This window comes from Empidonax traillii, unplaced genomic scaffold (genome assembly GCF_003031625.1).
Source record: "Empidonax traillii isolate 1590-97213 ecotype Southwest subspecies unplaced genomic scaffold, ASM303162v1 scaffold197:size915647, whole genome shotgun sequence".
In the NCBI taxonomy this organism is placed as follows: domain Eukaryota; kingdom Metazoa; phylum Chordata; class Aves; order Passeriformes; family Tyrannidae; genus Empidonax; species Empidonax traillii.
In genome coordinates this window covers 269,475-294,322 of record NW_020955390.1, presented here as the reverse complement: position 1 = coordinate 294,322, position 24,848 = coordinate 269,475, and the positions used below count along the sequence as shown (strand labels likewise).

The following is a 24,848-nucleotide window of genomic DNA, read 5'->3' as shown; positions in this document are numbered from 1 at the left end:
GGAAAACTGTCTCACAGCTTCATAGCTCTGAAAACTCCAAATATTCTAATTCACAATCCAAATTCATTAATGTTCATTTTACACACATTTGTCTTCCATTTAAACAACAATTCTATACCCATGCCATTTATTCTCCTTTTGAGACAACATCAGATCTTCTCTTTACCATTTTGATAAACTAAACAAAACAAATTTTTCAAGCCCCCTCTCATCAAAGCTCCTGAAATAACATCATTCCTGAGCAATAGGGTTCTTATGGGAAAACAAGCTTATGGCTATGTGATAAAAAACCATATTGTAGTGCAGTGTTACAGCACATAAGCCCATAGGACCCAAGCCTGAAAAGCAAGCAGCACACAGGGGATCTGAAGCCCGACACATGCAGGCCACACAGCTGCTCTGCACACATTTCAGACTCTGTATCGTGTGTGTGGTTCATCTGGGTCTGCCACACAGCTCTGTGCACACAGACTGCTCTGCTCAGCACTTCCCAACTTTCAAGATCGATCTCCATTTCTCCTACCTCTAGGTAGGTGGGAGAGAGACAGGAACTAAATGTTATGAGGCTAGTTCATAGTATCTTCCCTTTCCTGAGGGGAATTAGTGAAGGAAGTAGCCTCAATTAGATTAGACATCTTTCTTCAAATATAACACAGTCATCCATGTCTGTGGAATGGTTAGTTTTATCTCTGATGGAGATGTTGTTAATCAAAAAAGGTATTGTTGCACAATTGGTCAATTTTGGTCTTCACCTCATGTAAATGAAGACAATTGTTAGGGACTGGTGAAAATTAGAGTGTATCCTACTGACAAGGAAGAATAAACTGGCTACCTAAAAGTGTAGCAAGTTACCAAGAGGTAACTTCTGGGGGAAGTAATACAATTTCCTTATCAGTTTCTGAAAGAGTTTCGTTACAATTGAACAGGGTGCTATCAATAGTTTTGTATTTGTTTGTTTGTTTGTTTTTAATAAAGGAATAAATGCTTCCCAAACTCAAATGACAAAGGGTGGCCTGTTAACAGCATAGGTCAAATTTCCATGTACATAGTTCCACTCCTAGACCAAACACAGCCCAAGAGCTTTATGAGTTGAGACAGTAACATCCTGAGGTTGATTCAGAGAATTCATCATCCCATCTGGATGCCTAAGTTCCTCAGCGTGACTATATTTGGTGATGCTGAAATCAAAGGTGAGACATCTCATCACTTCACGCAGAGTCGGTCCTGCACAAACACCGGTGAACCTGAACTCGCCTGAGCCCTGATACACCAGATGTGTTTGATCCACGCCTGGAACGTGCATGTCAGGACAAACAGCACAAACCCACCGTGTCCTTACACAGGGGCTTAGGCTATGTGAAAGCACACAAAGTCATGCGTCCACTCGGCCACACAAGCGGCAATAGGTGCCTCACCTTTATCCATAACACGCTGCTATTGTTTGTCATAGCATGCTCTGACCTCTAGAGAATTAAGGTGAAATCAAGAGGAGGAAAACAACCAAATCCATTGATAGCTAATTATAGGAAATGCTGCCTCCCTTTGCGTGGGGCCTCAAGAACATGAGCTCAGGAATACGAAGCCCCGCTGTGTCTGTACGGACCCCGCCACCCCCTCGGCCCCCGGCGGCGGCAGCGCCCGGACTTTGCCCGGCCCGGCTCCGGAAGGGCCTTGGGGCCGCTCCCGGCCGTGCCCCGCCCGAGCTGCCGCAGGGTCAGCGGGGCAGGGCCGTACCCGCCGCCCGCTCCTGCGGGAGCTCCCGCCCCGGGCGCTGCGGGAGCGCCGGCCCGAGGGCGCGGCCGCCGCAGGCGGAACAGCAGACGCGGGGCGCGGGCACCGCCTCGCTCCCCCGCCCCGCCGCCGCGCCGGCACCGCCTGGGCCGGGGCCTCCCCCTGAGAGCTCCGTTCCCTCCGCCGCCGCCGCCGCCTCCCCCGTTCCTATTCCCGGTGCCATTCCCGGTGCCGGGGGGAGCGGCGGGGGAGGGCACGGGGAGCGATGGGGGGGCTGGGGGGGGGGGGTGTAGCGGCGTCACCATGGCGACAGTGACGTCACGCCACCCTGGATCTCATTGGAGGAAACCCCGTGGCCCCAGCCGCAGCCCACGGGCCCGGCCGCGCTCGCGCCCTGCCCGCGCTCGCCCCCGCGGCGGCGCGCTCCGCTCCCATTGGCCGGCGGGCCGCGGGGGGCGGGGCCGAGCGCCCAGGCAGGGCCGCGATTGGCCACGTGGGCGCGGGCCGCGCAGCGGGTCGGTGCGCGCGCCAACGCCCTTCAGCGCTGGCTCGGCCGAGACGGGAGCGGCTCTTTCTCTCCGCCACAGCCCCGAGCGCGGCACCGACCGGGCGCGGCCCGGCCCCACAGCCCGGCCGACACAGGTGAGCGCGGCGCCGCGGCCGGCGGCGACATGGGCCCCGCTCCGCCGCCTCCTCCCGCCCGCGTCCTCCATTTTGTGATCGCGGCGTGGAGTGCTCGGCCGCCCCGAGGAGCAGGAGGCGCAGCAAGCGCCGCCATTTCGCACCCGTCGCCGCTTCCTCTTCCCGCCCCACCGCCGCGGGGGCCCCGCCGGCCGCCCCGCTTCCCCCGCCGGCCCTTGAGGACGCGACCGCTGGGGCCGGAGCCGCACCCGCTGCCGCGCACTGGCAGCTGCCGCGCTCCCCTCCGGCTGCGCGGGGCCCCCGCTGGGCTGGGGTCGGCGGTGCGGCCGCCGGGGCAGGCGGGAGGCCCCGGCCCGCCGCGCCCCGCCGGGGGGAGGCGAAACGTCCCGGGCCCCCGCCCCGGCCTCGCTCGCCCTGAGGGAGGCGGGTCCCGCGGTGGTTTAACCCCTGCCGTGCTCCCCCGGGGACGAGCACGTCTCGCTGCTTTTATTATGTATTTTTTTCCCACCAGTGCCCGTCTTCTTGTCTGCCCGGCTCCGGCGCTCGCCCGCGGCCCACGGGGCCGGGATTTGGGCGATGGCCCCGAGCTGGGTGGTGACGAGGGGTCGGTCCTTCTTCTTGTCCCTGTTAGGCAGCATCTTAATGTGCTCACGTGAGGCAGAGAGGAAAAGCGGGGTTAGGAATTTCTGATGGAAAACCAGCTGTTTCCAGTGCCTGGTCGGCAGGCTGTCGTCCCTTGGCTGGCACGGAGCATGCCTTCCCCGGCTGGGTTTCTAGGTCGTGGTTTTCCCAGGGGTGGACCCTTGGGACCGGTGCCGCTCCCCATAGCCCTGCGTGGGAGGGCTGGATGCTGCAGCCCGTCTCTCCAGGAGAAGCACCTGTAGATGGGGAAGGGGAGGCAAGGCTCGAAGTGATCCTCGGTTATTGGTGGGTCGCGAGGGGTGCCGCAGGATCGTGTTCGGTGGTATTTTATCCCGGCATCATGATTACTGTCTTCTTCTGCCAGGTTTTGAGACGCGATCTCGTGTTGGTAGTGTGACATCCCCAGCTTCTCCTACTCCCGCACCCACACTGCTCTTGTCCCATTGCCAGCCACCATGGATAAAACCGAGTTGATCCAGAAAGCCAAGCTGGCTGAGCAAGCCGAGCGCTACGACGACATGGCCACCTGCATGAAGGCGGTAACGGAGCAGGGCGCCGAGCTGTCCAACGAGGAGCGCAACCTGCTCTCCGTGGCCTACAAGAACGTGGTGGGGGGGCGGCGCTCGGCCTGGAGGGTCATCTCCAGCATCGAGCAGAAGACAGACACCAGCGACAAGAAGATGCAGCTTATCAAGGACTATCGGGAGAAGGTGGAGTCTGAGCTCAGGTCCATCTGCACCACGGTGCTGGTAAGTGGGGACTTTATTTTTTTTTTCTTCTTTGTTGTATATTTTTTTTCTTCTTTGTTGCTTAAGAGAAAGAAATGCAGTTTTTATGGGTGCTGCTGTACTGGGGGAGGGACTGGGGTCTTCACTGGGGCATATCATGCAAAGAGTTACGCTGAGGTGAGGGGAGTCAGTGCAGTAACTTTATGTGGGTAACATTATGTGGGTCACCGTGATGAGGGTGATCATCTGCACTGTGCTATGAGCCCTATATGTGTAGAGGTATTTGAGATGCTCAGTTTTGATTGTCTGTGAGGTACATCTTTGGATGGAGTGATCCATATGCAGTATTTCCCCAGATAGTTGCAGAGGTAACAGGGAACTTAGCTTTGTGCTAAAGAATTTTTTACATAAAATATGATTTTATAAGTGAAGTGTATTGAAGATGGGAAAGAGAGAGATGTAGAAATTGGCGTTGTTAGATTCAACTTCTCAGGGGTATCTTTAAGATGAATTTGCAGTAGTTTTGGAATAACATAAAACTGTTGTGTAAAGACATGCTTGAGCCGTCAAGCCAGTATCCAAGCCCAAAAATATATTTCTGTGCAAGCAGAATTCCAAATGCTCTTGATTAGAAAACTGTACTGCACTGTAGTGGGAGCTAGAGAGGCGTGTGTCAGTATGGAGGCTGCTGGACCCTGTTCTACATGATCTGGGAGTTATGGCTGCAGGAAGCTGCATGTGTGTAATGCAGTAGTAATTGTGTGGCAGATAATCTTCAGTGGTTTATTTGCTCCTCTTAGGTGGTTTTTGTTTTGTTTTGTTTGTTTTGTTTGTTTGTTTGTTTTGTGTGGTTTTTTGTTTTTTGTTTTTTTTTTTTTGTCTGGTATTGCTAATGTGAGAATAGGAAGAAGCAAGTCTATAAGGAAATAAAAAACTTCGAGGTAAATTTGTCCTACATTGGTTTAGGAGACATGAATTTAAAGGTGACTGGTTTGGAAGTAACTGAATTTGCTTCTTAAGTGTTCTGGCTCACGTACAAGGGAGTACTTTAGATTGTGCTGAAAATACCTGTATGCTTCCTTGTATGCTGCCACCAAGGTTTGTTCTTTCTTTTTTTCCTAAATCGGTCAGAGTTACCTTTTTCTGAAAATAATTTTGAAATTTGTTAGCTTTGCTTTCCAAAGGAGCTGTTTATGCAGTTACAGATGTAGTTAAACTGTAAAACTTTAGCCTTTGTGAAAATGATGTGACTTGTGTAGGGTTCCTGTTTCCTGTGACAAGAGTTTCCCTAGAACCTGTGTGATGAATTGCCAGCATTTGTGCTGTTGTCCCCCTTCTTGCTCTCCTCTACCCAGTGCCCCACTTCAAAACTATCTTCTTGGGACCCCCACATAAAGCTCACTCCTCAGACTTCTTAATCTCCCTTTGTCCTCCTAGTTCCTAAGAGAAGGTGATGCATAAAATCTCATACTGGTTGCTGTGCTATCTTGATAAGGGGCTTGTGCTTCCACAGGGAGAGGCGGTGAACCACTTCACACACTGTCTATACCAAAATTATTCCACCCACGTCCAGTGGTGGCCAGCAGGTATCCTGGTAGCCATGCTAACGCAAACCTCTGATGTATGGAAAGCGAGCTCTTGCTGTGCTAGATGGATTTTTCACTGCATTCTAGTCTTTCTCTGTTCTCAGCAATGGCCTGGTTGGCAGCTCTCCCTTTCCAGCATGGAAGGCTGCAGGAAGTAGTGAAGACTGAAATCTACAGCTGAGCATGCTTTTCCTGTCCTGTCCTGCTGCAAAGGTGTGCCGCCTTTGGTAGGAGATGTCAGCTATCTAGTGCAAGCCTTCCCTTTTTTACTCTTTCTTTGAGGACCATGTGCAGTTCTGTTCTGTTCTGATTCCCTCCCTTTCCTCCTCTATCTACCACTCCTGTGATCCATGAGTCAGCATCCAAGAGGTTGGAACTCATGAGCAGGCGTTAACAAAGGATGGGTTTTCTAAAGCTGAGGCACAAAATGGTTTTGGCTCCTCCTTCTTTGAATGATAATGTCTTCTGTACTAATACTATGGTAACTGCTTGTAGCCTTTTTCAAATCTCTTAAATTGAATCTGAGATGCTTTTTTAATTATAGGAAGACGGCTAAACTGAAACAACTGCTGGCAAGTAGTATGGAAAGGTTGCTTGTCATCTGGAGTATTTAGATTTAGCAAGGGTGGGTGTGTTGGGTGGAGTGTGACTGCTGTTAGTCATACTACTAACAGTTTTTCAAAAGGGTTTTTTTTTATTACTGGTATAGCATGTTTCTAGATCTTCATTTAGAAATACTTGTGCTAGCATTAAAAATACTAGTTTGGTTTTTTTGTGCGGTTTTGTTGTTTTGTTTTGTTTTGTTTTTCATTAAAAAGACAGCAATGGTGAATCTGTAGTTAGTTTTCTCCTGTAGAAAATGCCAGTTAGGTACGGCATTGTTTCAGGGCATGGTTTGATAAAGAGCTTAAATTTAATCAATACTAGAATTCGAACATTCAAAGTTGTGATGAGATATCTGTATATAGGTAGATACATACATAAAAATAAAACTTTTACCAATTATTTAACTGTCATTCTGTAACTGCCTATCTTGCAAGTAGGAGTAGGTGCTATCTGAATACTTTTTAACTGTTAATTCTATGACTGGTCTTTCAGGTGAGAGTAGCTCTTGGAGAAATGGTATGACTGTCAAACAGCTTGCACAAGTGTTTTATTTGAAAGGTACACGAGGAGATTTTAATTGAAGTCCCTGTATTGATTGACTAATTATTTGGTAATATAGAGAATTAATATTGAATCATCCCTTATGACTCATAGTTAAAGCTGTTCTTGAAACTGTCTTCTCAAATAAAGAAACAGGTTGGCAACTTAACTTTTTCCAGGGTGAAGTTGAACTATATTGTTTCATATACTCTCTGAGCACAAAGTTCATGTTTCTTTCTACCCTCCCCTCTTGAGTGATTCCAAGACAGATACTAGAAAAAGTAGAAGGGGTGGATGCAGCAGCAACTTTGACATAATTAGTGAAATCAGATGTGAAACTTTGAGATGGAAGATACAGTATAAGACCTACTTCATTGTGTGCACACTGCTGCTAGTGACATTAGGTTTTTAAAAAGGGTAACTTTTGAATTGGAACCTTTCTGGGGAAGCAGATTAAACTGATGTGTTTTCTGAGAGCCTCAAGTCAATTTGCATGGTGATGATTCGTGTTGCATTCAAGATTTGTTCTTTAGAGAGAAGTAGCGTAAGGAAGGGAGGGCACCAGCCCTTGCCTCTTCACGTGCAGCTTGAGGATTTTTCCACCTGTGTTTGGTAGTGCTCTGCATGTGTTCAGTTTCTAGGTCCTGATTGTTGGATTTCTTCATAGAGCAACAGAGATGAGATTTGATAACTGCTTGGCCACAGTTTAAAACGTGATGAAGATGCAACAGCTAAAATCATTAGGGCTTGGAAACAGCAGTATCTCCTTGGTTACTTACTTCTCTTGTCTCTAGCTGAAACTTTAGTGTTTAAGATTCTTTAAAATTTTTGTGTAGAAAAGTTACGTTCTTTTTCAGTTGTTTCAAAGCAACTGTTTTACAGTGACCTCTGTAAACATTTATACGTCTCACTGTGTCAGGGCCAAGTTGGCCAGTTTCTGTAGAAGTGAGCAAGGGCATTGTGAACTTTTACAAATGAAGGAAAGAAACGTTAGTTGTGCTATTGATTCTTTTCAGCCCCCTGCGGCAGTGCCTGCAATGAAATAGTCGTGAGCTATGAGGTGTATATTATCTCCATTTGTCCTGTCTTCAGGCTGAGAGGTTGCTTTTAAATGTTTGATCTGCTGTGAGATTGCAGTGTTAATTGGTGACAGCATGTATTGGTGTGTTGCTCTTACCAGTTCTGCTTTCCTTCCTCCCTCCCTCCCCCCAAGGTTGCAGTGTTGTTCCTACTACTGCTTTGCATAATTAAGAAACAATAAAAGCTAATAAGAATGAGGAAAAAAGAATCTGTGTCCTCTTCTAATTATTATTTATTTTGTAGATCTAAATTTAATCACAAAACCCAAAAATCCCCATAATAAAAATTAATGGTCAAAGCAGGTTTTTTTCAACAGCACAAGTTCATGGCTCCATTGAAAATGAAGGTGGTATATTCTTGCAGCAGCGAATAGATTCCTCATGTCAGCTAAAATATCTGATGTCTGATAATGAATAAGCTTTGACTGTAGCCCTGCTTTTTCCCTACTGTTTCCTTTGGCTTATGGAAAAATGAGATCTTTATTTTTTTTTACACATGCAGAAATTTGGCAGATTCAGTAGGTATCAGGTTGGTGCTGCTATATGAACAATTTACCAGAGTTTTGTGTCTTGGGAATCCTTTGTCTCTGCTTTCCTATTTTCAGTGGACAGAGTTTGTACAGAAATGGGTGGTGTTGTAGAGGTGAAACTGAGTAAAAGGAAATTATATACAGTCTTTTAATACAGGGAACTATGTAAGATGCAGTTTTATTTTGAAGGTCAGGCTTGCTAATCACTTAACACTACTTTTGGACTTAGTTGTCCTAGTGTGGTTTGAACAGTGTTTCAGGTGTTGCTTTAATTTAGAAAAGGTAAAAAAAGTAACTGCTATGGACTCATCCTTTATGAGTGACTGATTGAAAGGACTGTCCACTACATGAAAGTCAGACCTTAAGTTGGGTACATTGCTTCTTGACAAGTCTAGAATTGTGGAGTAAATGTAAAAGGAATGTTTGATTTGGAATAAATCATCTTTTTTGATCTGTGGAGAGGGAGTTGATTTTCCTTTGTGATCTCAGCACAACTTCTAGCAACCATCAACACATTTGTGATAAGAATTGTGGATCTTTAGTGGGTGAATCTTTTCCAGTTTAATATGCTTGAAACTGAAATTCATGATCTGAACTTGACTTATCCATAGCTGTACCTTGTCTTACATTGTCCTTCAGTAGATTCTGCTGCTGAAGTACTTACTTTTGTGCAAGGAAAATGGAATCCTGAGAAAGGACTGATGCTTACAGAAACAAAGCCTACAATGCACTGAGGTTCTTGAACAGACTTATAATTGTTAAGAATCCAGCTAATAATAGTTTAAGGAATTCTGATGGAAGTTGAAGCCTCCATCCCATGCAGTCATTTCTTACTGCCCCTCCCCCTGCAGCTGTATGCTATCCAGAATGACTAAATTTCTTGGAGGACATTTGCTGATTTGGTGGCCCTGAGAAAGTCGCATGTGCTCACTAGGTAGAACAACAAAACCACAAATTCTGTTTCTCTGCTAATGCCGTGAACCTCTTAACAGATTTTGTAAATCACTCATGCTTACCTGCTAGACAGTTGTCTCACAGGCTTTGCTACTACCTTAGATGCTAATCTGGTAGGTGCCTTTTTGAAGTAAAACATAGAAGGCTGTATATCAGAGAGAACTTGATGAGGAAAGAACACACTCGAGCCTGAAGGTTATTAACAACTGATTTCTTTATGATGGCACAAACTGGGGTTGTTTAGCACGTTATTAAAGCAGTAGATTGTACCAGTTTCTGTACAGACACAGCAGCTTGATCTTCTTTTTTCAGTAATGGGAGATGCCTGATTTTCAGAGTCAGGGGGAAGGCTGGTAAAAGGGCATAGATGTACTTTGTAAGAACGGTAGGTGAAGGTGCGTGCTGATTTAATCAGTTTTTTCATACTTAGTTTTATGCTCCTGGTCTTTGAGAATGAGTCTCTTGCTCCTAGATGTTATGTGCTGTTTGTGTTTAAATGGTTTTGTACTTTTCAATAAACTTGAACCTAATTTTGTCACAGACAGATAAGGTAAGTAAGACTGTTTTTGAGCACTGCATTTGTGGTACTTAATCAGAATAGCTCCAGCAAGTTCATTGGACAGGTGTTTACAAGTTTCTCCTCATCCTTTCTGCTTCCCAGGAAGCTGGAACCAACATCTGAGTACTTCAGCTGAACACACTGCTGATTTGTAAGCTTATCACTTGCTAATTCATCCTGTATATCTGAATGTGTACCACTGCCCAGTTTGAGTGAGCTGGGCACTTACAGGAAGCAGTGAAAATAATTTAAGTGCAGAGTTTCACGTCCTGTGGTCTGTGCACCCACCAGAACATCAGATGTAAAGACCTAAGAACTGGAAGTCCTGAATTAGCCACAGTTTTGCTCATACCTTTCTTAAAATTTGTTAAAGGGATCAAGGGTATGATTTACTGGTTTCTAACATTGATAAAGGTTTATTACTTGCTCTATTACTCTTTATTCTGTCCTTTAATCTGTATGATCCATTCACTGAAGTAGTTGGATATAGGAGTCACGTTAGGCTCTGAAAACAGAAACATTTCCACTTGCTCTGATAATAAGTTTTCTAAATACGCCATGTACACTCTTACCTGACTGACAGACACATACTTTGTGGGTAAGACTTCTTCAGGAAGTTTTGTTCTGAAGTTGAATACATTTTGCAAAATTCTCATAATCATTTTGAATTTCAGCAATCCCAAGCCTCTGATCAAGGGCTCCCAAACAGAGAGCAGAGCTGAAGCAAGTAAAAAATTTAAGGTCTTCAGAGTTGTTTATTATATGAAAGAATAGTTTTAAAAATCAGTACTTTGCATAAGGGTAACATTCATACCCATACAGCCCACATAACTCCTGTGTGCTGTTGTTCATTTTAAGTATTGTTAGTCTAGATATACCTCGGCGAGTCATTTAATCATTCATACCTTTGGACTTCTGTAGCTGCAAAGCATAGAAGTATTTTTAAATGAGAATTTGGACTTTTCTGTTGCTGTCTGTCATATTATGGAAGGTCACAAAGGGAGGATGGTGGAAGAAGCTTTTAGATGGTCAGGATTCTGAAGGGAAAATTTTGATGTCTATAATATCTGTAAGAGGAGAAGAACACTTGAAGTATTTTGAGGAATTAGAAATATGAGAAATGCAATTATAGAAGAATGTTAGAATCAATTTGAGATAAATCTCAGACACCAAAAAAATTTTCCTGTAGGCTTTTGGCTGTGTTGTATGGCCATTACTTAGTGAAAAATCTGTAATTGTTGAAAAGGGGAATGACTTTTTTTTAAGACTCATTTCTACATTTCGTGGGGGAAAACCTGGAAAACTTTAGGCTCTTCCTTAAAAACTTGAGTAATTGTTTGACTTAGACTGGATTGTTCATTTTGTCTGCAAATCTATAGAAAGGAGAACTTACATTTCCACACATTCTAGTTCCTGGCTTACATAGTTCTCTGGGGACCACAGAACTTTCTAACTTCTTGTTTTACGAGAAATGTAAGCAGTGAGTATAAATTCTAGATTAAATTAATCTCAGGCCCAGGTGGGAATAGCATGGGCAGACATGCTACAGCTCAAGCTTCCAGTGCATTTGTTAAGTGGGATTCCAGATACTTCATTCAGGGCCAGTCCTAAGTATTGACTGCCAGTTTTTATAACTGTGTAGACAAAGACACGGAACCAAATGGAAAAGAAGAATTAGGTCACCCTCTCCGGTTCCACGTCAGGTGCGTTTGTCTCTGCTTTCAGCAGTGCTTTGTTGGGTCATCTTAAGGCCGTGCCATTGCTGGAAAGGTGCACACATTTTTTCCTCAATACGTAAACTGACACACTGTTAGTCTTAAGAGGTCTGTATGAAAATTACTTAATGTGCTCCAAAAAGGAGTTGATGCACAGAGCTTGAATCCTGAAGGATGAAGAACTTACTTCCGCACTGTGGAAAGGAAAGTGATCTTACTGTTGCAGCAGGGGACTCTCCCTTTCCTGTCAAGAAAACAACTGCTGAATGTTAAAACACACCTAGGCTGCAGTGAGTCATACTGTGGACTTTGGAATGACTGATTATACTTGAAATAGTCAAGAAGTCTTAAATACCAATTTGCTAGATGATTAAAACAGGCAGTCATTTGTGAATAGAAGCTTTATTGAAAGGTCTGAGCCCACACGGATCATCTGTGCTGTCAGACACTTCAGAACATTTGATATGTTTAAATTCACATTTAAGTTATATTAAGGGAATATGTTGGTCTGAGCTGCCTCACCAACTTTTATCTTTGCTTTTTGGCTGCAGTTAGGGTGGAAACCACTTCACTGTATGCTGCTTGTAGATGTTTTTTTCTCATACTGGGTCTCAATGAACCCTCAGAAATACTTGAGACTGAATAATGTTTCCAGGTATTTTGCATCTGCAACCGTGGCTGAATTTATGTAGCCTCACACACTTCGCACAGTGTGCCTGTGGGATGCAAGCTGCTCATCTAGATGAGACTCTGATGTTGAATCAGTGTTCAGGGTGGTGAGTTAACCTGCTAAAAGAAGAGTTGACTTGCACTCTGTGTGTGTACATTATTTTTAAGGAACCTTGTCTCAAAACAGGTTTATTTTGCAACAGTTTCTTCACTTATATTTGACTTTTTGGTTCTGTGGGGTTTTGGCCAGTAAGTGTGTGGTACAGTGTTAAGTAGCCAGTTACTTGCTGTCACCCAGGTAACATCTGTTCTGGTGGTGAGCTTCAGTGCTCCCTAAAAAAAAAAACCAAAACCCAAAAAAAAAACAAAACAAAAAAACAAAACAAAACAAACAAACAAACAAAAAAAAACCAAAAAAAAAAAAAAAACCAACAAAACAACAACAACCCCCCTAAAAAAAAACTAAGGGGAAAAAAACCCCAAGCACTTTAGAGCTCCAAAGAGGGAACATTCTGTGTTGGTTCAGGAAGGGAAGGAACATCTAGGAAACAACAATAAAACTCAGTCTAGTTCCTGTAGGACCTGTGATAATCAGTACCCTGTGGAATGGCAGCACCTCCTCTGCTGGCAGGTCTGAGAAAACTTGGACAGCAAAGAGCTGCTGAGCAGAAAATCAACCTGGTTTCTTTTTTTTTTTTTTTCTATATAGTTAAACTTTTTCCATTAGGCAATGAGGAGGAATATAATTTTAACATTATATGCATTGATATTTATTAGTTTGTTCTTCTGTTAAAAAAAAAGCTTAATACTATTGGATTATGTTTTCTGTCTCATATAAATTCAAGTCCAATGAAAGATACTGTCTAAAGTTACTAAAAATTGCAAATTTCAGATACTTCCCACAAATTGTTGGAAGTTCTCTTTTAAAAATAGCATTTAAAATTATATTCCAAAGGATGAAAGTGGTGTTGAAATAAGGTGTTTTAAACAACTTTAAACAAGTAAGATATATGGGCCTTAGGCTCAAGAATATTGCTGAAAAAAAGTCTCACTTGAAAATCAAATTTTATATAACATAGACTTCATTTAAAAAACTCTCTACTGGCCATTTTGGACCTTGACACACTCCTCTTTGCTAACCACAGTGCAGCGGCTTAACCAGTTTATATTTACGGGGGCAGGCTTTTGGAGAGCGTTGCTGCTTCTGATGGTGGCTTTTACATTGTCTTTTTTCCTTCTGGTGAAGCAAAAGTAAATAATAAACTGTACTGGGTGAGAAATGCAAATGACAAGGTACCTCAGTCCTTTAATAACATAACATTAAATAACTTGGTGCTGGTGATGTGACCCAAACGTGTGGTAGGTGTTGACATCTGAGTGATTGTGACATTGTAAATATTTTGGGTTACTTCACCATACTACAGTGAGAACTTCAGTCAGTACCTAGGCACATGGTACCTTTAGCTTGCTTTGAAAATTGGCCTCAAACTACTTGTGATGAGTGAATTATCTCTGGAGCTGACCTGATTCATGTTCATCCTCTGGTATTGAACAGTTAAGTGTGAAGAATAATCCATTAGCTAGTGGTATTGGAATATACAAGGAGACTTCTAGTCCTGTTTTTGCTTTCTTACTGAAGTCCCAATTCTAAATGGCACAACTGCTGCAGGCAGCTAAAAGGTCAGTTTGGTATTCAAGATGTTTTGGGTTTTTTATTTCCGAACTCATTTTGGCTTTTGAGATTTTTTGAAGCAGGATATGTGGGAAAAGCCAACAATACACATCAGATAGCAGTGGTATTTTTCTGCCACTTGTACCTACCCCATGGTTGTATAGAAAGTAGTGTACACTGTGGTTGAACTTAATGTCTCAATCATTCTTGCCTTTTAAAATATGCTTAGATGAGGAGAGGTTGATGGGACTTAATGTTTTGATGTCAGCTTCTTAAAGAAGGTGTTGCCCTGAAAACAGCAGAAAGCATATGTAGAGTGGGACCAGAACATGAATTGCAGGGGAGGTGTGTGCAGAGGATTGTAAGGAGAGGCTGGCTGGATGCACACACCTCAAATAAGTATGAAGGAGCTGTTTTGTTCAAGTAACTGTATGGCTGACATACTCCTTTTCATGAAAGTGAAGTAATGGGGAAGTGATGAGAGCAGATATATTGACTTACTATTTCTGGCTCAGGTTAATTGGAGTGGTCAGTGAGCACCACTTGTTCAATTCTTGATCCTGACTAAACAGAGGGGAAAAGGATTGAGAGAGGATAGTTACTCAGCTGGGAAAGAACAAGAATAGAACTGGAGAAGGATCCAGAAAGGCCACTGAAATGAAACTTTCATTTGGCATGTAGAGGAATAAGTCTCCCAATGGAGAGAAAAAGGAAAAAAAAATATTTTCAGCTTTAAGGGGGGAAGAAGTAGATTGCTGCTAGGCTCCTAGCCTGCTCCCCATGGATTCTTCAGGAAGCTGGGGATCTGTTCCAGGGATCAGTGGTCCTTTGTTGCTGGCATCTCTATAACAGATAAATAAGCCTGCTTTCTGTAGGAGAGGAAAAGAATATAGTACATGAGACTGTGATACTGTTATGATGACAAGAGTGTTATCACATTGTGAAGGTAGAAATAAACTGAGATGGATGAGCAGCACTGTTGAGAAGTAGGGTGGGGAAATCCTGTCATGGTATAGGAGGACCAGCATACCACGTGGGAATAACATGTCAGTGTGGGGGAAACAGCAGCAGCTTCCAACCCAGACTGTCACACTGCAGACCTCTTGTAGTTCAGCTGCAGTGGGACATGAAGGGTCTGGCCTGAGAGAGAACTTTGATTCCTGTGTCTTCATGGTGCTTGTGGGTTCTGAGAGTCAGCCCCCAACAGGGCAGGGCAGCAGCTTGAAGGTGGCATGGCTTTCAGGGCAATGTCTGAGATGTGTTTGGTGTTGGAGAGCACATTATTGCTGGTGGTTGAGGGCTTGGTAATGGGAACAGTTGCAGTTCTTAAGCCATGGTGGCAGCTGTATTTTGATACATAAAAGGGATGGGTGGGTTTGCAGTATGTGAACATGGATGGCAATCTACTGTAGTGACTGACCTCATCTCAGAGTCATACCTGTGGCAGTGCTTGTCTCTCCCTAGGTAAGTTATCACAGAAATGTCAAGGTTTTCTGAGATCTGCTTCATTGCTTTGGCTGCCTGTGTTCATTTTACTTAATATCAGCTGATGCTTAAAATAAGGATTCCTGGCTGATTGCTGCCTGGTAGAAAGGTAAGAAAGCCCAAGTGGGGGAAGATAAGGGAACAGATGTAGGAAATCTTGAGTTTTCCTGGCTGTTGGTGTCTCACAATACTGTAGAGTAAATCATTTGGCTTATTGTGCTGTCTGCTCTCACTGCCCTGCCAACATTTTGTCTGTTAGATGAAGGTGCCTTCCAAGAAATGATGATGATATCCTGAGATGAATGGCTCACAAAATACACCAAATACATTATTGATTTGAAAGATAAAGCCTGGCTTGATAAATAATTAGCTTCACTCAAAGTCTGATTGGATTCTCTTCTAACCTGTGTGATTCATAAATGAGATCTTGTTCTTTCTAAGGCTGTTAAAAAACCAAAACAGGATGTGTAAAGTCCAGAACAAGGATGTTCCACGCTGGCTGATAGAGGCACAGGTCTCTTTCTTACCATGTGTTGTGTAAGGATTAGGAGGCACTCAAGACGAACTGGGAGTGGGAGCTGCTGAGCAGCTCAGCTCCTCCACGTAAGGAGTGCCTAGTCTTCACTCTGCTGTCTGAAAAACTACAGTTCACTCTCAGCATCCACTTTTTTCTGCAAGTTTCTGAGAAATCTGCACAGAACCACTGGTTTCACTGCCTAGTGAAGTCAGCATTCAGGGTGCACTGTCACACAGGCTGCAGTGATGCTTGTTTGTGGTAGGGCTGGGACCATGGCAAGATCCTTCTGTGTTCCTGGAAGAAGTGTGCGGCCTGCTCCATCTGGGGGAAAAATAAATGGCCATTACTGCTCTAGGTTTCAGGTTCAGATTAAATTGGAGACGCTAAAACTCCTGTAAATGTTCTTCAGTGTACATCAGATTCCAAGGTTTTAGTATTTTTAAGTCATAACCAAGCCAGATCAGTTATGCACAGTATTCTGGTGCTAGAGCTACCTCCAAAACCAGAATTTTGCTGTAAGATCAGTAATATTTTTGTGTGCTAAGTTTACAATAAATTTTTTGGTTTGGAAGTCATAAAAGAAAAATGCCTGTTTGTTCCCTTGTCGATGTATTTGTAATCTCTTGAAAAATTTTATTTCAGCATTTAAAAATAAATCAAGGATACAGTTTTGCCAATGCCTAGTTTAAAATGCCGCACAGTATCTTTTCTGCTTGTCTGGTCAATGCTCCTTATTCTGTCTGAGCACACAGATAAATCATGTCTCTGCTGCTTAACACAGTCCCAGCTGTAGGATGGCCTTCAGAGGTTCAAACATGAGGCATTTAAGGAACCTTTCTAAACATAGTTGTTATTTTGTTACATTTCATCATTCTGGGCAGTTTCTTGTAAAGTCAAACTTTGGTGTTGGACTTGGGGTTAACTGGGTTGTTGTCTCTGAGACTCAGACTGGTTTGTGTAGTGTTGTGCTTTCATGGCTAACATGGATGTTGTCATAGGAGAAAGGCATCAGGAAAACACTGAGCCAAAATGTGAAGTTTTTTTTAATTGCAAAAACCTGTAGGGTGGGAATAACTCATTCTAATATGGAATGACTCATGCACAGTAACAGTGTTAATATGGGGTTGTATTACCCATCTGCCTACTACCTCTTACCTCTGGTTTTAAAACATACCTAAGGTTTTGGCAGCATTTTCCATAACACCAGTGAGCTTTATATATGCTTGCTCAAGCCCTTGCATACTTACTTGACTGTGTTAAAGTGTTACACAAATTTCTTGCTTATCCCTTTGCCAAACTAGCCAGTGTCTAGGCTTTGGCAGTGGTTTTATAGCCTTACAGAAACTCCTAAAAATGCCTGTCTGATTTGGTAGGTGCCAAGGGTATGTCAGGCTTGGTATCCTCTTACTGTCCAGCTGTTTTCTCTAGGGTGGTATCAAGGGTAGTTGTAACTGTGCTGTTCCTAAATGCCTCCGTGGGGATCTCTGGGGGAGCTTGTCTGGGTGCTGTGTGCAGTGTTACATCCATGGGACACATCCACACTGTGTGGATGCAAAAATGCTTTTTTTCACCCAATTGGAAGTTCCCTGTTACAAGGGTGAGTTTAAAATAGTCCCCAACACCCTGAGTGGACTTGGAGTGAGTAAATACTTTCAGCTGGACTGTTCTGCTTCCATTGATTATTAAAGGAAGTAGTAATGGTGTGGTGGTGTGCATAGGCTTGTGTTTGAAATTTATTTTGATTATAGTGCTATAGTAGCCAGTAAAGTGCTAAGGATTTTTATGCTGGAAGCTTACAGTTCCTTAAACGTTTCCTCTATAGCTGCCTCAAGAATTTGAATACATGTTCTTGTAGCAAAATTCATAGTGAATTAGCCAGCTGTAAGCTGTGGAAACTCTAATCTTTTTATGACCTGTTTACTTTCCAAATAAGTGAATGTAGATCTTTATCACTAAAATTTCTAGTGCGATGCTGCTCTGAGTATTGCAGGGTTTCCTTGAGTCTTTTGGAACTCACATCTCTTGTCAGCTCTGGAGAACTTGGGTGGTTGTGGTTAAGAGTTGGGTTTTGGGACAGGGTCAGCCAAAAGCTGCCCCCTCCTTGTCAGTTCCCAGAACTGTCCTCTTTGCTGGGGAAAAGTTCTGTGCCTCATCCCTCCTTTGCCCTCACCCCTACTTGGAAGGACTAGGAGTTGTTACCTTGCAGCCTTGGAGAGAGACTTCCCTTCTCTTGCTGGAGCCTTACAAACCTTTCTGGTGATCAGGTAGGAGAGCTGTGAGCAAGGGCAGTGATGTTAGCATAGCTCAGGGTGTGCTGGAGAGCACTGTGTTGTAGCTCTTCCCATTCCAGGCAGCGGCAGGGCAGATATGAGGGATGCCTCCCTGCTGTGCTGGAGGAGGTGGTATTTTGTTATTTTACAGCCTTGCAGAGAGCTGGTGCAGTTTGAAGCTGGCTGCCAACGGGATGGGTTTGAATCCTTGACTCTCTGTGGAAGGTGGGCTGGAGATTCCTTATCACAAGTCTAATAACTGCAGTTTATGTAAAAAATAGAGTTGTTTTTTTTCCTCTGAAGTGGAAATAAAGTCTTATTTATAAGTATCTTTGAAACTTTCTGTATAGTGTTTCATTTTTCCAGTAAAAGCTTACTCATTTGCAATGTTTCTGAAATGCGAAGTGCGCATCCTGAAACTAAACTTGATTCTGAAACTGTACTCCAGGTTAACCTTGTCTTGTTATGTTTTTTGCAGTCTGATCAGATGCTTGATTGTTCACCTTAATGTCATCTCTAGCTTTGTGCCTTTACACAGTTTGTTGAAATTAGTGTGCCTCTGTCTAAAATGCTCTTAAAACTCCCTTTTGCCTTGTACCAGTCATTGGAGTCCATTCAGACTTCCTGGAAAGAAGATTGACCTTAGTTGCAATGGTGTTTGCCATATGTCAATGTCTATTGTGTTGTTGTTTCAGGAGCTGTTGGACAAATATTTAATAGCTAATGCAACCAATCCAGAGAGCAAGGTATTCTACCTGAAGATGAAGGGAGACTACTTCCGATACCTTGCTGAAGTTGCCTGTGGTGATGACAGGAAACGTAAGTACCTTGTGGTCTCAGGTTTTTCACAGAGTAGGAACTCTGCTCTGTGGGCAAAGGAACAGTGGATGTACAGACTCTGGATTCACTGAGTTAGCTGAGTTTCAGCTGGAAGTCTCCAGTGTTCATACACACAGAGTGACAGAGATCTTACTCATAGTATGCCAGGGAGTTTTAGCTGGTGTTCTGTCATCTACCTGAAATTTCTGACTATTTTTCCATAGTGCTTATTCAAAGCTTCTGGAAAACAATGTGGGTGAAGGTGTGCTAACATATTTAATGTTCTTTGTAATTCTTTGCTAAAATACACTGGGTGGGGGAGAGTAAACAGATCTCTGTAAGATTTTGTACTCCATGATGGAGTCCTGTTGATCCACAAATTTTAACCATGTCACTGTGAAGCAGTCTTCATTGTAGTCACCTAAATTTATAAAGAAGCAACAGAATCACTAGGTCGGTACACTAGCCAAAAAGCATGAGCTGCACTCTGAAATAACTGACTTTCATGGAGATGATGCTGTCTCTGTAATTTTAGTTTGTCCTTTTGGATCCAGCAGGAAAGGCCTGGAAACTGCCACTTGATACTGGGCATCCTGAGAGTGTGGAACATTCCTAGATATTAGAACATGTGTGGTTGTAAGGAGCCTTTCCTGGGGAAGACTTTAATTCTCTATTTGGAGAATGTATTGAATTAATTATTAGAACTGTCTTGCAAGGTGCCCAGATACCGTTGTGATGTTAAAAACACTTGGTGTGGCATTAGCCAGTGATGCATTTCTGCATAACAAACTAAAATTAGTCCTGGAGTAATGCTGGGACACAAAGGAGAGGGATTGTTGGAGCAGGTGGAGCGCTGCAGGGACTGTCCCCTGGGGTTGGGCATGGGAGGGTCTCACAGCCTTGGCCGGTTGAAACTGATCCCATTGCAAAGCGGGAGGACAGGGCTGATGTCACTTAAACAAAGACTTCATTGGTCTCCTTGCACTGTAGGAGCATTTAAGTTGAAAGATGAAAATATACAAAATGGAGTAAAAGTCTTTGCATTAATGAGTTGCATTCAGAAATGCTTAACCTGATTCAAATGGCAACAGCAGGTCCAAGAGTAGCAGAGAAAACATGTCTTAGGCTTTCACAAAGTTCGGCTGATTTATATTTTGTACCTCAAGCAACAGTTACAAATCTGGGCTTGTCTGAGCAGAGAAATACCACCTTTTCTTGGCTAAAATGATTGCATTTAAATGACATGCACGCTGATACGGTTGCTTACAGTGGGAGAGAGATGGATTCATATAACCTCACTAGCAGATGGTGGTGGTGTTTGGCTGGGAAGTTACAGCTTGTGTATCACCATGCAGAGGTTTTGTGCTTGACTTCTTGCAAACTTCAAGGAGTTTCACTTTAAGCTTTTCTGATGTTCTGCCTCTAAGCATCTGTTTATTTTCTCAGCTTCAAGTATATTTTCTGTACTTACAAGGTAATTTATTTCCTGGATTTGCTAGGGGGCTTTTGCATTTTTTCACCTGTTCTCAACAAATTAATAGTCCATTAGCACTCATTACAGTGTAAATACGGGAAAACCCAAATCTGTTTTGACTCTTTTGAATACTTATTAGATTTTACTTTCCAAACTCTTTTACCAGCATTTTCTAGAGCAGTTGCAGCATTAGCTGCTCCAGAGAGCTCTATTTTGAGCTCTGACAATACCTTTCTTTTCCTGTAATCTCCTTCCTTTATGCAAAATGTTTAGGGTGGCTATTGGCCCTTTGGTTTTCTATGGAATTGAATCTGGAATAGACTATATCACTCCTACAGTACTTTCTGGCCTGGTAACCTCTTTTCTCTGTGGTATTTATCACAGTTATTTTGGGCACAGCCTCAGGGGTTTTTTCCTTGACCTCTACACCCCATTTTTGGAGGCAGACTTTCATTTTTTCAGGAACATGCCATACATGCTTTCCAAACTTCCTCAAGAAGTCATGCTTCACACACAGTAGCCTTCTTTACTCTGCACTCCCAGCTCACATGAGCGTGTCCATCACGTGCAAGGAATGAAGTAGGAGTTCTGTAAGAAAAGTAGTGCACAAATGTTTTTTTTTTCCTACCTGAAGTATCAAAGGGCACTGAGGAAATACAGTAATCTTGGTTATTTGTATTTACCAGGTTCTGTCTTTATCTGTCTCTTCAATATCTTTGCTCTGTAGTAGCTTAATTTGCTTCTTGTGTTTCAGCAGCTCTACATAAAATGGGTGTAAAGTCATTACCTTGATTAAAGTAAGTGCAGTGTTTTGCTAAGAGCAGTTCAGTCTCCTACTAGTGGAGTACTTGAAATGATCATGTCTTGAAAAAAAATTAAACCAAAACAAACTCCCCAAACACTTAAAGGTTGTCATTCTTTTACAGAAACAATAGAAAACTCACAGGGAGCTTATCAGGAGGCATTTGATATCAGCAAGAAGGAGATGCAGCCAACACATCCCATTCGCTTGGGTCTAGCTCTTAACTTCTCTGTATTTTATTATGAGATTCTTAACAATCCTGAGCTTGCCTGCACACTGGCAAAGACAGTAAGTTACTTTTTTTTTCTTTTTTATATGACTGCAGGGACAGTAGAAGAGGGTTTATGCTTAAAACAGTATGAATTATTATTTCCTAGAGTTTATGCAGAAAATTATGTATTTTAAAATTTCCAGTTTCCAAGCTCATAGTTAGTGGGATTAAAGAGGTTCAAGCAGGCTGTATTTACAGTGTGACTTGAATTTTCAGCAACATGGCAAGCTTTTATTATGCCTTTATTATGGTTTTGTTTCAGATAGAGCAATTCAGGTCATTAACTGTTGCCCTTTTCTTTAAGCTACCTTTGCTGATAGGTTTAGCTTCTACTTGCTTAATGGTAGTTAATAGAAAGGCTAAAGATGGTTTAATTATTCCAGGCATTTGATGAGGCTATTGCAGAACTTGATACACTGAACGAAGACTCATACAAAGACAGTACTCTCATCATGCAGTTGCTTAGAGACAACCTAACAGTAAGTTGCCTTTTTATGTGCTATCTGGTTTTGTAACCGTGTGTTTGATTAGACTGAATTTGTGATTAACAAAGCCCTTATTTCATTCTAGTTCAGAACATAGCACTGACCTGGGCTATTTACCCACTATACCTTTTCATAACTTAGTTTTAATGTTGTGCAAGTTGCTGTCAACTTACACGTTGTTCATGCTGTGTAATCTGGAATAACAGCTTGGGTAGCTCAGATTCTTCCTGGTTTGATGGCCTTCTCGGTGGAAGGGAGAAGGGGCATTCAGCTAACCTGACGTACAAGAGGGGGCAAGGAGTTAAACCACAGTAATCTGTGTCAGGGATTCATCCTTAGACTTTCTTGATGAGTACCTCAAAACAAAAAGTTTTTCCTCTTGTACATCCAGTGTAGCTTGCTTTATTCATTGTCCTCATTTTCTTTTAAAAGATCTGAAATTTCAGTGTATTAAGAATAAAATCAGTTGATTTTTGAGTATGTTATTTAATGATTAACTATTTAAGAAAAGTGTCTAATGGAACAACTAGGTTCTATTAAAATATGAAACTAAGAGAATTTTTCAGGCAATATCCTGTCTGGATATTCACTGTATATAAAATTACAGCAACATTTATTATTTTGCAATACTCCTTCATTAGAAATGTCTGTTAGCAGTATAAAGTGCTTAGCTTTGATAACCAAAATGGCAATTTACACTTCCAGGATTCAGACTGGTGTGTTTGAAATGGAAGTTACCTGCGAAGCTGCAGTTCAGGCTTATAGAATGCCCTGGGATCGATGGCACAGCTCGCTGTGAAACACAAAAGCTGGGGCCATTCAGAACAGTTTGCTCTGCCCCTCTACCTGAGGGCGTAGCTGGTTGTGCTCTGGGCACAAGGAGCTCTTTCCAGTGACCTGTCTGCCAGCAAGTACCGAGAGCCAGGGCTGTGCAGTGCCAGTGCACTGGTACTTTGTAGAGATCCTTAAGTCTAATTTGTTACCGTTTCCATACAGTCACCAGTTGTCACTTTGTGGAATTCCAGCTGCGCTTCTGAAAGCTGACACCGTTTTTCTTTTCTTTCCAGTTATGGACATCAGACAGTGCAGGAGAAGAATGTGATGCTGCAGAAGGTGCAGAAAACTAAACTGCACGTGGGGCGTCATTCTCCCTTTCCTTCTCAAGAAACCTTTTTACACGTCTCCATTCCTTATAGCTCCACTTGGATTTCCTATAGCAAAGAAAACCCATCCATGTGTATGGAAATCAATTTATAGTCCTTTCACACTGCAGCTTTGGGAAAACTCCATTCCTTGATTTGTGTTTGTCCTGGCCTTCCTGGTGTGCGGTTACTGCTGTAGAAAAGTATTAATAGCTTCATTTCATATAAACATAAGTAACTTCCAGACACTTATGTAGCGGACTAAAGTGTACCTGGTATTTAAAAACAAATCTGAACCAGTTCCTGCCAGTTGACTGTGTTTTGTATTACAGTAAGATATGAAAATGTAGTTAATTGCAACTAAAGAGTGTTCCACATAGCATTTAATTCTCCACATTCCCTTCTTATTCTGCAGGGTTTCCTTTCCATAATTGACTTTCACATGCTACTGTGTATTTGTTTCAGTAGGAATATGGAAGTTCTGGGCCAGATCAAGTTGAGCATTTAAAGTTTGGAAAATCATAAATTGAGTTGCTTCCCGTATCATGTAATACAGAAACTTGTGTGTTCGAAAACAGGGGCTTCTCTTAATCTTCAGTTGCTGCTGTTTAAGTTGATATCCCTTCCCAATAAAAGTTCACTTACACTCCTGCCTTTGTAGTTTTGGTATTCACTTTACTATGTATTAGAAGCAGCATGTTACTGCTGGAGTACAGGCAGTGCTTTTTGGCAGACTGAAGTGCATGTCATTTCTTAATACACTGGAATGGGAAAACCAATTGAAGTTCACATGTCCAAGTATAAAATTTAGTACTTTTCCATGCAGGTTTGTGCACATGTGAGAAGGTGTCAAGTTTGTCCAGTGATTGTTAGAGAGTTTGGACCACTATTGTGTGTTGCTAATCATTGATTGTAGTCCCAAAAAAGCCTTGTGAAAATGTTATTGCCCTCTGTAACAGCAAAGTAACATGAAATAAAATTACATTTTATAAACCACCTACTGTTGACTTGTAACAATTCCATGTAATAACTTAAGGGCTAAATTTAAATGTAAGTATATCTTGTGCTGGAAATGTCTTTCTCAAATTTATTGCATACTTTTAAAAAGTCTGCTCTTAAATGAACTCATTTTATGAAAATATCCTGGATAACTTTTCATAGATTACCTGACATGTGGACTTCTTAGTTACTAAATCTGCTAGAGGAAATGGCTTCACCTTAAAAATGACCTAAGAAAAGACAGCCAGTTTCTTGATACTCTTTCATGGCTTGCACATATTCTCATCTAAATTACACCTTTTTCTTGGTAATCTATTGAAATTCAATTGAAATTCTCCTCTCTGTTCTCCTGTTATGTTTTTCACTGATGGACATCATTACAGCATTCCAGCTACAGGTCTAGTAATGCAGAGGAATTTGTTTGGCTCTAGAATGTTAGTTTGTGTGCTGCCACATCATAATATGCTTTCTGTTGTTCTTAGACTGCTTTTAGTGTTACTGTGTTCCCCCATTTTGGTGGTTTTTGTAATAATATGTTGCTCTACTTTTTTCTCCCCTAGATCACTTAAGAGTTTTTTTCTTAAGCCTCTACCTCTTATTTTCCCATTTTGGTGGGTTTTTGAAAATATTTAACTCCTATTAGTGTCCTGGCTACGCAGGATATGACATTATGAAAAAGGATATGTTACTAGTCATTGCAGGCTTTTGATGGTACATCTTCCACCTTCCATGTTTCTGTTCATTCTTTTGAGTGTGCACAATTTGAGTGTTTCTACAATAAAACTGTTCAGATTCTGTGCTTCAATTGACATGCATTACTTTAAAAAAAATTGTATCAATTCCATTTTCTTCATGCAGTCACTTTGAATTGCTGTCAAAGTATTGTGTGGCAGGACTCTACATAAACTCATATGCTTCTTAATCGGTGTTT

The 24,848-nt window shown here is 42.5% G+C and overlaps 1 protein-coding gene across 1 annotated transcript; it reads left to right on the top strand.

Annotated features, from left to right (window-relative positions):
• Positions 1–2,214: 2,214 nt before the first annotated feature.
• YWHAQ (tyrosine 3-monooxygenase/tryptophan 5-monooxygenase activation protein theta) lies at positions 2,215–24,839 on the top strand. Its single transcript, XM_027886907.1, has 6 exons — positions 2,215–2,373; positions 3,380–3,764; positions 18,621–18,744; positions 21,145–21,308; positions 21,675–21,770; positions 22,844–24,839. The coding sequence occupies exons 2-6, from the start codon at positions 3,471–3,473 to the stop codon at positions 22,901–22,903; spliced, it is 738 nt and encodes a 245-aa protein (XP_027742708.1). The 5' UTR covers positions 2,215–2,373; positions 3,380–3,470; the 3' UTR covers positions 22,904–24,839.
• Positions 24,840–24,848: the final 9 nt, after the last annotated feature.